Below are 11,699 nucleotides of genomic sequence, written 5' to 3'. Positions count from 1 at the left end.
AAAAAATAATCCGGTGGTGAAAATCCCGCCCGGGGTCGCACAAGGGCTGCTCAGGGCATCATGGGTTACATGAGCGGGAGGGGGATTTCCGCCATTATTGGTGCTAGCAGGCACATAGGGGTATTTTGGAATCGGGGCGACGAGACAAGATGAATGGACCTGGTCCCGACTCCATCGGCCGCTTTTACAAGTTGGCCAGATCAGGATCTTAAAAAAAAGGGGGTCGACCGACTAAAAAAATTTTGCAGATTTCGATTGGTTCAGCAAGACCTTTTCAACGAGGGGTGGGAAAAGGGGGTCCAGGAGCCCGACTTCGTCTATTAGTCACATCAGGATCTTAAAAAAAGGGGGGTCGACCGACTAAAAATTTTTACTTAAGTTTTGGTAGGTCTTGGCAAGCCCCTCTTCAACGGGGGGTGGGAAAGGGGGGGCCCAGGAGCCCGCCTTCATGAGTTAGGGGAAAAAAGTGCGACGGACTCGTTTTGCGCTCCTGCTGTGCCTCTATTGCAAGGAGTTGCAGTAGCATGGCAAATATGGGTATTTTCGGAATGAGGGCGAAGAGACAAATGAAATGGGCATTTCTAAGGACAGTTGGAGTAAAAAGTGTAAGGACTATTGCATTGGGAATAGAAGGGGGGGCCCTTTAGTCGCGATGGTACATCGATAACTTTGCTTTACCCGCTCAGGGTGTGTGTGATGCGAGCGGGCCGAAGGCCCGGGCCTTCGACTGGCCAGGTTTGGTATGATGCGAGGGCCAAAGGCCCGAGAAAAGGCCGCCGGCAGGCCAAGCGGGGCCGGCCCCCTGTCGAACCGAGTTGCCGGCGCAGCGAAGCGGAGCTGGCAACTCGGTTCGACGGAAGGGCGGGCCCTAGCTTGTTAGAGATAGGATAGAAATACAGTCTTCACCGGCAAAGATTTCGACGGTCGGGCCCGGGACTTCGACTTTTTCCCGACACAAAAAACCGAACACCCACTTTTGGGTAGACAAAAGATCCGGTAGTGCTCCGAGCTCGGGAGGGCCAAAAAAACCATTGTGGCTCGAGCTCGCCCCCGCCGCAAAAGGCGGGGACCGTCGCACGAAGTCGACTCTTTCCCGGTCGACTCTTTGCCGATGAAGACTGTAATAAGCGTGACTCGAAACGGGTAACTACGATTTTTCGTGAAAAGGTTGATTTTGGCCCTGTTCTCATAATTTCATAAAATCTCTGCGGTCCGGCGGCCGGCGATCGGGCAGAGGGTTTTCGGAGCCTCCTCGCCCGGCTCGGAGGGTCGCGTTCTTGTCGCTCACGTCTCTGTCTATTCCCCTGCGGGTGCGGTGAAACAAAACTGCACGTGCGGATGCACCTATTGTCACCTCCCCCCTGCCCCCGCTTCCTCGGCTGGCCTAGGCGGCGGAGGAGGGGGGGGGGCTTGCGCTGCGCGGGGTTCGGGTGGGGGAGGGGGCCCCGCACCAGGCCGTGGCGAGCCGCTCCAGCCGGGCCGGGCTGATCCACACCGTCCGCGCCGCTGCAGGGCGTTTGTATTTTAAAGATTTAAGCGAGGTCGTTCAACATTTTGCCGATCCGTTTGCGGGAAGCTACTTAAAAAATTCAGCGCGCATCTCACCTTGATCTCCGATTTTGGAATACTGCCCCCAAACTGAGCTGATGTGGCCGAAACCTGTTGAACGAAAAAGTTCAAAAATGTTCAAAAGAACGGTTTTGAACGCGGCAAAAACGAGCGAGGGCTGCCTTTAGGGCATCACGAACGCGTCTGCCAAGTTTCGTGACAATCGGATCAAAATTGAAGCCACGGCGACGTTACATTTAAACGGGGAGCGCGCGCCTGCCGCCCGCCGGGGCGCGAATCCCCACTCCCGGGGCCCCGGGTAAAGCATCCTCTTTAAAGGGAAAATTTTGCCGCAAACCGCATTCAACTTCAAAAAAGTGCACAAGCCAAAGTAAGGGGAATTTAGGTGTGGGGGGGCGGCATTCGCCTGGGATGAATAGCAGAAAAATAAGATAAAATAAAAAAAAAGGCAAAAATTTGACGATTTTCACTGGTGTGCCCCCTCAATGATAGTACCTTCAAATAAACAGCCCGCATCATCTTTAGAAAATCTGCCCCTGCATGTAATTTTTTTTCTTTCAGTTAAAGTCTTCAAATTGACAACATTATTTCCCGACAAATTGGGGTTTTCATATCTTTTTGCCTCTAGTATGAATCATCCCTCAAGGAGAGCCAAAATTTTTTTTGGAGGCACACTCCATGCAAGCTGCCTGTTGATAAAATCGGGAGGAGGAGGGGAGATGAAGCGAGCGCGTTTTGGGCTGTCCGAGGCGTGCACGGGTAGGCCGAGCGGAGCTGGGCCGAGCCGGCCGAGCCGAGCCGGGGCCGAGCCGAGCGCCGAGCCGGCGCGACCCGAGCGGCCCGGGGCCCAGCCGAGCGCCGGGCGGCGAGCAGCCCGAAGCCCCCTGGCGCGCAGTAAATACATCATCTAGGAGTTATTTTGACGTGCCGCGTTAAAGTTATAGTCCTATACTGGGGGAAAAAATACGAGGAACACGCCTGTGCAAACGGTTTGATCGCACGACGTCTAGTTTGGGTTTCCATAGCCCTCCACTGTGGCCCCCAGTTCCTCCGACTTGAATGGAGGGCTATGGAAACCCAAACTAGACGTGGTGCGATCAAACCGTTTGCACAGCGTGTTTCTCGCTCGTACACTGTAAAATATGTTGTGAATTTACGACGGAAATATTTTCCGAAGGGTTTTTGGGAATGTCCAAAAGTGCACTGTAAATGTTTCTTTCCTACAGGAACTTTTGTAAATCACGTAGGTTCGTCGTTAATTACGAAGGTTCTTTGTAAATTTACGAAGAATCGTATATTTACAAATCTGTCGTAAATTTACGAAGGGCGTCGTAAATTTACGACGGGCTTCGTTAATCTACGACGGGTCTTCGTAAATCTACGGCGGACCTTCGTAAATAAATGAAGGAAGTGTTGGCAATTTTTTTGCCGAAGGATCCGTCGTTAATTCCAGACGTATAATTACGAAGAATCTCTGTATATTAACGAAGTTTCTTTGTTAATAAACGAAGGTTCCCTGTAAATTTACGAAGGATCTTTGTAGATTTACGAAGGTGCTTCGTAATTTCCATTGTGATTGAAAATCAGCAGAGATCTTTCAAAAAAACGAAGGTTTTTGTAAATATACGAAGAGCTTCGTAAATTAACGAAGGAACCGTTGGCAATGTTTTTGCCGAAGGATCCGTCGTTTATTCCGGATATTAATTTTTACAGTGTACTTTTTCACCCAGTATAGGCCTATAACATTAACGCGGCGCGTCAAAATAACTCCTAGATTGATGTATTTACTGCGCGCCATGGGCTGTCGGGCTGCTCGCCGGCCGGCGCTCGGCTCGGCCCGAGCCGCTCGGGTTGCGCTCGACTCGGCCAGCTCGGCCAAGCTCCGCTCGGCACTACCCGTGCACGCCTACAGCCCAAACGCGCTCGCTCGCTTATCTCCCCTCCTCCTCCCTGTCAAAACATATTTTTGAATCAGGTCATTAGCATGGTTAGGTTGGCAGCACTTACCAATTTCTCATACCCGCGGCCGCGGCCCTCAAATACAGGACATTAGCAAATAAGCAAATAAAACAAAATAAAGAGCAGAAGGGTTTGGAAATGAGATGGGCCTCAGTTTTTCAACATTCTAGAATGATTAAAACCCATTTGGAGTATCAAAACAGCGAAATACATTGTGGCAAAAAGCTACGGAAATTCTGTTAACAGCTTGTTGGCTGAGCGATAGCGAAGCCTGTTACTCCATTGGGTTGAAAAGTTTTTCCTGTCTGTGTGCGTGCGTGTGTGCGTGTGTGTCCGCACTACTCCTCTGAACGGCTCGGCCGATCTCGGTGAGATTTTGCACACTTTTTGGGCATGTCCTTGGCTCGGCACACGCGAATTTCACTATCCTAGCCCAACTAGTTCAGTTTTTATAGCCGAAAAACACCTAAAAACGGCGAAAAATCGAGTTTTTCTGCAGGCAGATCACCTCTGCCTTAGAGAAGGGGGGTCTGGGGGCGAAGCCCCCCAGCCCGACAGTTAAAAGTCACAAGGGATCTAGAAATGAAGGGGGGTCTGGGGGCGGAGCCCCCCAGCATGCATCAAGTAAGAAGTAACCGACGATGGACAAGCCATTGCCTGCCGAAGGCAGACTAGCGCCGCAGCGCGGGTCGGCAACTTCCCTTGGCCGTGTACGAGGGAGTATACGTATATTACCAGTAATATAGGTAATATAAGTGTAATATAAAGTAATACAAAGTAATATACAGTAATATAGGGGTATTATAGAGGCGAATTTATGGTAATATGCAAGCAATATATAGTAATATACAGGTAATATACGGGTAATATAGCCACCGCGTACGAAGTAATATATGAGTTGATCCAGGAAGCGGAAGAAGGGGATAACTCAATTTTGGCCATTTTTCAGGAGAAACAAAAAACTGTTAGCAGGAAAATTAAAACAAAACAAATGAATGTTGCAGATGTTAATAATTTCAAAAAGCATTAGTAAAATTTTGGAAAGAAATCAAAAGTGTAAGGTCACTCCGTAGAGGATTTCTGCGACTTATCACTTTCCGTTGAAATGGAAAACAGAGTCAGCTCACCTTATATTTCCTAAACAAAGTGGAATTTGGAGACAAGTCAAAAGGAACAATAGTCTGCATAAAGTGTATGTTACTCTGGTGTATTTTTTGGACTTAGCTCTTTTTTCCAAATTGAAATTTAAAATTAAGGGGGGGTTAAGTTGAGTTGATTCTTTTTACACTAGATTCATAAAAACACAAGTTGAGTTATATCCTTTTGCCAATTTGTCAAACGGACTCATGTAGACTAAGGTTGAGTTATCTCCATTTTCCAATGAAATTTAGACTGTAAAAGGGGTGAAGTTGAGTTATACCCTTTTTCCTAGTGGATTTTCTCCTAAACTGCTTGGAATTCAGTCAAATAATTTGGTGTAATGATGTAAACCATTCTAAGGCACAATAATAAAATAAAAACTCAATTTGGGGATAAGTCAAGTTAATCCCTTCTTCCGCTTCCTGGATCAATTAACGAAGGAACCGTTGGCAATTTTTTTGCCGAAGGATCCGTCGTTTATTCCGGATATTAATTTTTACAGTGCATATTTATTGTGCCATAGAAATCCGTTTACTTTCATCTCGTTCGTAAAATAAATTTGAATACAAAGACCACGTGATAAGGTAAAAAATCAATTGTGGGTCACATTTTTGAAAATTCGAAATTAAGGCCTTTAATTCTGACCTAGTGACAAAAGTGCATGTGCGGCTTTAAACTATGGTCCTTGGACTAAGTTTTGCAGCATAGTAGCCCCGTCTATCATCCTTATTTATTAAGCTGTGACTGTTTTAAAAATAGTCTGTTTTGGCCCACAATTGATTTTTGGAACCAGTTGTGGGTCAGCATTGTAGGAAGCTCAAATTTGGATATGATTTGCTTAAATACGAGAGAAATTCACTTCTGAATTTATTTTTCGGAATCGTGAAAACTGCAGGATATGTAGGACAATGAATCAATTGTGGGTCACATTAATTGTGGGCCATTTCGTCTTTTTGCTTGTAAATTGACCACTTTTGCAAGATATTTTCTTATTTTCATTAATTAAAGGTCCCTGGTTCTCAATAAACCAAGCAGACACGTTTTTCACTCAAAAAGGAAAAATACATAAACAGGCTAATTTCACTGTGAGACAGATGTGAGTTAAACGTCCTGGATTAGAGACGAAACTTTTATAGTGCATATTGTAGGGCCGCCGGTGTGGTAGACAATCCAACACCACACCCTGTCATCATGAGGTATTGCTATTGTTTATTATCCATTTCAGTCAGAATATATAGTCTTTAGGGATTGATTTGACTCCTTATAACAGGGCCGGACTGGCCTCGGGTGCCTAGCCCGCAGTTGGAGAGCGGTTCCCTTCCGGGAGCTATGTAAGCCCCGAAATGCCCCCCCCCCTCCCCAACAAAAAAGCCTGATGGCAGACTGGAAGTAAGAGCTAGCGTTGTCATTCGGGGCTGTAGCTTAACATAACCTTCGTATCGTAATACTAAATGTGACAGAGCAGAAAATGGAATTTACTGGGATACATCAGTCATTCAGAAGCGCAGCAAACAAAAAATAGCAGAAAACTACCGGAAATTTGTTTAAAATAATGGATCTGACATGGAAGCGAACGCTTCTTTGCCATCACCCGCGCACCATGGCATCGAATGATTTCGGCTGTACTATGGTAAATTTATGTTCCCTGACCTACTATGAACCTAAATCAGCAAGGGCGTCCCGTTTTATCTCGTAATAGCTTCACGGTGGCAATTTGAAAAACATACGATTTTTCGCCTCGTTGGATGGGCGCCATTTTCTCGACATTTTGAAGGGCCTTCCTTCGAAGCCTAATAGGAGCCGTCACAGTCGTCGCTCGGACATACACGCTATTTGGGAAGACAAAGGAAGGTGGAAGGAAGGTCTACCGCGAAATTCAAATCGATTCAATCTCCGTCGGGTCTGCGGTGACCCGTCGAAAAAAATGACCCACAATTGATTCGTGACCCACAATTGATTTTTTACCTTATTTTCGGCTTGTTTGTTTGTAGGTATTGTGAGTAATGTTTTGGGAAAGAAGTTGGGAGAAGTGATTAGAGTCCCTTACGAATCTGGAGATTTGTTTGAGTTTTCTTACTGCGGCACGGTTGTCATCATGGGTTGCGGCAAAACAGATGAAGCAGCTATATCCAATGCCAAGGAGTACGCGAAGAGATTAATGAAGATCCATGATGGAGAGGCTGTACAGAGTGAGGAACCGAACCCGATCCTTGGTGATGATTGGGACATGGTGGCTCGTAAGTCCCAGGTGCCTGGTCTGTATGATGAAGTCATACCGCAGGACACAGAGGCTGGTGAGTTTACGTGAATCTTTTAACATGAAGTCTTTGTCTTATGAGGGGCCTCTTAACAAGTCATTCTTCGCTGTAGGGTGTTCCACAGAGCGGTCATACTGCCAGTCATCAACTTTGGCACAGTCCGAACAAGCAATGCCTGAGGGTGAGTTAAGAGTTGGAAGTGAAATTTAGTGAGGCCTTGCACACAATGTGCTTAGCTGTGTCCATATATCTGCAGCACCAGCAGATGCAGAGGAGGAAGAAGATGCTTCCTGTAATAACTCTGCAGTCCCGGCACCCATGGTCCAACCGAGCACATCAGAGCGATTCTCACGTTTCGGGGTAGTTTTGGCGTCTCTTGCCGAAAGTGAGAAATATCCAATTAAGTTTTTCTGATTATTGGGGTCCTGGATGATACTAGAGTTATGGCAATGGTATTTATAGTAAAGACCTTGTACTATCTTCCTAAAAACATGAGCCATAAGGTATTCCCATACGTTTTAGTGGGTGTTTTGATCACGGAAATTGCGTTATCACGGAAGTTACAAAGTGTGAAAATCAGCTTTAACGGCTGACTCGGGTTTGCTGTGGCTTCAAAGTCGTTCCAGGGTCAAATGATACTCTAAGCCCGACATTTCAGCGGAAAACTTTTTCACCTAGTGCTGCTGCAACATTGGGTAAAGGGTGCCACGGAAGTTACAGGTAAATTTTTGATACACGCCATTTTATAATGCTCTAGCCCGCTTTGAGACCGTATACAGCATCTCAGATTTCCGCGACCCATGCAATTATATCCCAGGGACTCCACTTTGATGGCTTGTGTCATGGAAAGTTAAAAGTTTGGTTGGGGAGAAGTCCAGAGCTGCCTTTTCGAAATTTGTGTAGTTAAATTGAATATACGGAGGACATTTTTCGTTGCAGCATAAGTACCTTTGAAAGAAGTCTGGCGTATTGGTCTTCGGTTGAAATTAGCTCGAGACATGCCAAGCTTCGAATCCCCATCGACAGTGGGCAGCATTTTCGAACCACACCGCCACACTGGGGGCGGAAAGTTCGAGTATGTTCTCTTTGGACAATCACGGAAGTTACATTTGGGGTATTCCAAACGTTACGTAGACCAATCCAACGAACGGAACTTTTCGAAATGTGTGCGTTTAGTGGGCAATGGCCCTCCCTAACATCAGAAACAAACCCCATGTCGATATCTGCGCTCTTTTGGGCACAGGAGTCAGAAGAAACGAAACTACCCCGAAACGTGAGAATCGCTCATCAGGAAAGGCAGAGGCAGAGGGCGAAGAGGAAATTTACAATGAGTACCTTTCTTGTGTCCACACACACACACAAGGGTCTCCTATGCACTGTGGCCAGCCATTAATTTTTTAATTTTTATTGCAGGACAGCAGGTGAAGGCACTTTTTGCCAAGGGAACGGACAGAAAGGCCCCGAGGAATTTCCTTAAATAGACCCATGTTGGGAAATTGGGAGTGCAGCATTGTCGAATACTTTTAAACTCGAAGATGAGATTCCCCCTTACAACCCCCAAAAAGGGAACTGAAAGCAGGGAAAATTGCCATAAAATATGATAGAAAAAAATGTGCCTTATTAAGTAGATGACTTTCTTTTTTTTGCAAATTAAAAAACAAGCATTTAACATTTCCTGCTCCAATGAAACATGAAAAAAATAACTTCCTTTGGCAAACCATTTAATTTTGAGCTTTTTTTTTGACAACTTATTTTGTAAAATTTTAAATTTTTTGATTTTTTTGGTTAAAAAATTTATTAAAGTTAGTTCTGCCAAACCTTTATTTGGGTTTTCGGGGGTTGTGGTCGTGAAAGGCCTATGTTAATGCAAAGTTAGTGTTCATTTGTATTGTGTATTGTGACAGTGTTGTTATTGTGATGTGTATTGCAGCTGTGGTTGGTTTTTTGTGATTAAGTTTCCATGATACTGTCTGTACAATTTTGTTGTAAATCTTTTCCACTTGGTTTCTTAAATTATCTTTATCCAGTAATATTCTAAAAATTGTTTGCTGTATAGATGCTGTGTTTTTGTATTCCTAAAATTTGTTGTTGCTAACAGTCTTGCTCTAATAGTTAATAGTCTTTCATAGTTTCTTTGTTGTTTATCAATTTCAATGTATATTCACTGCTTGTATTTGAAAATCGTTGCCTTGCCATCAACTTATTCTTCTATTAAACCACTGTTCTAAATGTAATTTCTCTCGTGTTCTGTTTTACAATTATTTCATCCAACTTTATTTATTTGTGTGGCTTCAAGAAGGGAGAGACAGAAAAAGAACCCTAGCCTAGAGCGGACAAAGGGTTGTCAGAGCAGAGCTTCACACAATTTGAAGGTCTTTCTTGTAATAATATGAGAGGGGGAAATGTTGAGATGTGAATTGTAGCTCCAGGTCAGTCAGTCTATGGGAGACTCTACGATACTGAGCTTCAAGTGCAGTAAATTCCCCATGTAATGCAACAGAAGATGTAATGGCCTCCAAGGTTTGAGTGGAAGGAGCGTTCCAGATTCATGATAGTGGATTTCTTGTTGGTATTACAGAATAAATTTTCATAACTGAAGATGCAAAATTTTATTTAAACAGGCCAACCCAATCCTTACAGAGGCACTGATAATGCAAGGTTCAACTTTAATTATGAACAATTCGAAATACTTCACATACAATGTCATTGGCAACCGCACGCGAACATGAAGGGTCCGTTGATCTGCAGGAACATGCTGCATCCCACTGCAAAGAGCACGAAAGCGTATGAGCGACACAGACCTACACACCGTACATGACACTTCAACACAAGCAGTGAACTCACCCGATTAATGCATCCAGGCTCCAGAAGCACACACTCTTGCAGAGAGAAAAGCCCACTGTATGCAGCCATGACAGCGGAACCTGGGTGCAGAAAGGCTTATGAGAAGAACAACACTTGATGGGGCCATTATCGAAGTTCCTTCAGACAATCCAACAGATATGATGATTTTTAATGAATGTTGCAGAAATCTCCGAGTATGCCTAGGGCTGCCTCCAGAATGCCCTGCCAAACACAAACAAACGGTGTATCATTTAGTTTTAAGACATGAGTGGTAGGGTTATGTGGCCAATGGGAGACGCTCTAAATTTATTATCTGCACACGTTAATTCCACTGAAATGCATATTCCACGGAGGCATCATGGTACAAGGCACTGGGCAAGAGTCTCCGAGTTTAAATCTGTGGTTATTTTGTATTTGGGAAAAATGTTTCTTCGAACGGGTCTAGAGGTTTCAACTTTGCAATCCCGCAATTCTCAAAGTGTTGCACACAACGGTGTGCAGACGGGCCAACCCATAACCATGACGTTCAGTCATGCTATGCAAATCGAATCCGCGTTTGGAAAACGTAGATTTACTCAATTCTGCACGTATATTCAAGGTGCATGAAGGAACTTGGGCGAAACCAACCTGCATTCTCAGCGCTAAAGCTGGGTTATCCGGCGGAACTGCTGCCTTCACTGGCCGAAAATTAACTGAACTTGATCCTGGGCTTCGCCCCTTGCAATAATTTTGACGCGAAACCGTGCTCCCATTAACGTGGGGCCTAAACATCCAGAGCTTAGGGCTGCTGTCAAAATGATCGAAGAATGCTTTCTGCTAGGCGTGCTGGTTCGGTTAGGATGGCTTGTTTATATCCCCAAAATGTGACCCGTTAACAAGTTGACAGGTACAATCTTAGACACGTGCGCACACACACACACCTGCACCTACTTACTTGTTGCTTGCGGTGTTCCTTTGGCGGCGGCGGCAGAAAGAGAAAGAGTTGCAGGTCGGCATCGCCCTGCCGGCACGGCTACAGCCCCGCCCCCTCCCCCTTGCCACGCCCCCTGCAGGCCAAGGAGCGCAAGGTTCGCGACCAGGGTATAGACAGTGAATGGCAGTTAATTTTCTAAATTGTCATTCAGCGCAATGTCAACGAGCGATTAATATGTCATTCCAACAGTGCTATCATAGATGACATGAAACACCCTTCCAGCACCCAAAAAAAGGTGTCATTCCAGCTGCTTTTGCACCTGCTGCTGCAGGTGGTTGACATCCCTAGAGACCCCCTAGCCAAGAATAGCGCAAGAAGAAGACGGGTGATTTCTGACAGCCGCAGAAATGTTTCTTATAAAAAGATGCCGTTTTCTCCGGCACATCACTCGTTGTTGCCTAATCCGGCCGGATATCCGTTACCTTCGCCGTTATCAGTTTCTTCTCATCTACCACCACCAGTAAGTGTCTTCTGTTCCTGCGGACGTGGTTTGCATGTTCGGCCATGTGCGTGAGAGGTTATGTCGGAACAGTGATGAACGGGCTGAGATCTTGACCTGTTATCTCTTGCCTCTTGTCTCATTCATTATTCTGGTCATGTCATTGAATGAATGAATGAAAACTTAATCTGGCGTCTTTTCTTCCTTGTGCCATTTATTAGTCATGTTATGACATTGAATTATTGGGAGCTTTTGCCAAAGCAAACATGTTTGCTCATGATATGTCGCTTGTGTTGCAGTGATCGACTTGCAAGACTTACCGTCCAGAAGGAACCGGAGGTACCGGTATGCGCTGAGGGGCCTGCGCCTTCGGCCGGACCCGCCCCTTAGGAGGCCTACTGGGGTGAGTTGTTTTGTTGTGGAAACACTAAATGCTGTGCCCTGCTGACATGAAATTTTTCGGGGATGTTGTGTAAACTGTTAGGACCTACCTGCCCTTTCCCCGTCGGTGTTCCCA

General features: G+C 45.5%; 1 protein-coding gene across 1 annotated transcript; it reads left to right on the top strand.

Annotated features, from left to right (window-relative positions):
• Positions 1-6,664: 6,664 nt before the first annotated feature.
• LOC117646578 lies at positions 6,665-11,484 on the top strand. The gene is made up of 5 exons (XM_034387621.1): positions 6,665-6,962; positions 7,039-7,107; positions 7,183-7,286; positions 10,895-11,068; positions 11,404-11,484. Exons 1-5 carry the CDS (start codon positions 6,764-6,766, stop codon positions 11,482-11,484), a joined length of 627 nt encoding a protein of 208 aa, XP_034243512.1. The 5' UTR covers positions 6,665-6,763.
• Positions 11,485-11,699: the final 215 nt, after the last annotated feature.

The sequence above is a fragment of the Thrips palmi genome, unplaced genomic scaffold (genome assembly GCF_012932325.1).
Source record: "Thrips palmi isolate BJ-2018 unplaced genomic scaffold, TpBJ-2018v1 HiC_scaffold_19, whole genome shotgun sequence".
NCBI lineage: Eukaryota > Metazoa > Arthropoda > Insecta > Thysanoptera > Thripidae > Thrips > Thrips palmi.
The sequence above is the reverse complement of the archived record's forward strand: the minus strand, read 5'-3'. Positions and strand labels throughout refer to the sequence as shown.

Excerpts from the sequence above, each read along its gene's own strand:
- LOC117646578 (XM_034387621.1), top strand. The coding sequence starts at position 6,764 with ATGGGTTGCGGCAAAACAGATGAAGCAGCTATATCCAATGCCAAGGAG. Across the intron at positions 6,963-7,038 it reads ACCGCAGGACACAGAGGCTG|GGTGTTCCACAGAGCGGTCA; the intron begins GTGAGTTTACGT and ends TCTTCGCTGTAG. Across the intron at positions 11,069-11,403 it reads ATAGCGCAAGAAGAAGACGG|TCATGTTATGACATTGAATT; the intron begins GTGATTTCTGAC and ends GCCATTTATTAG.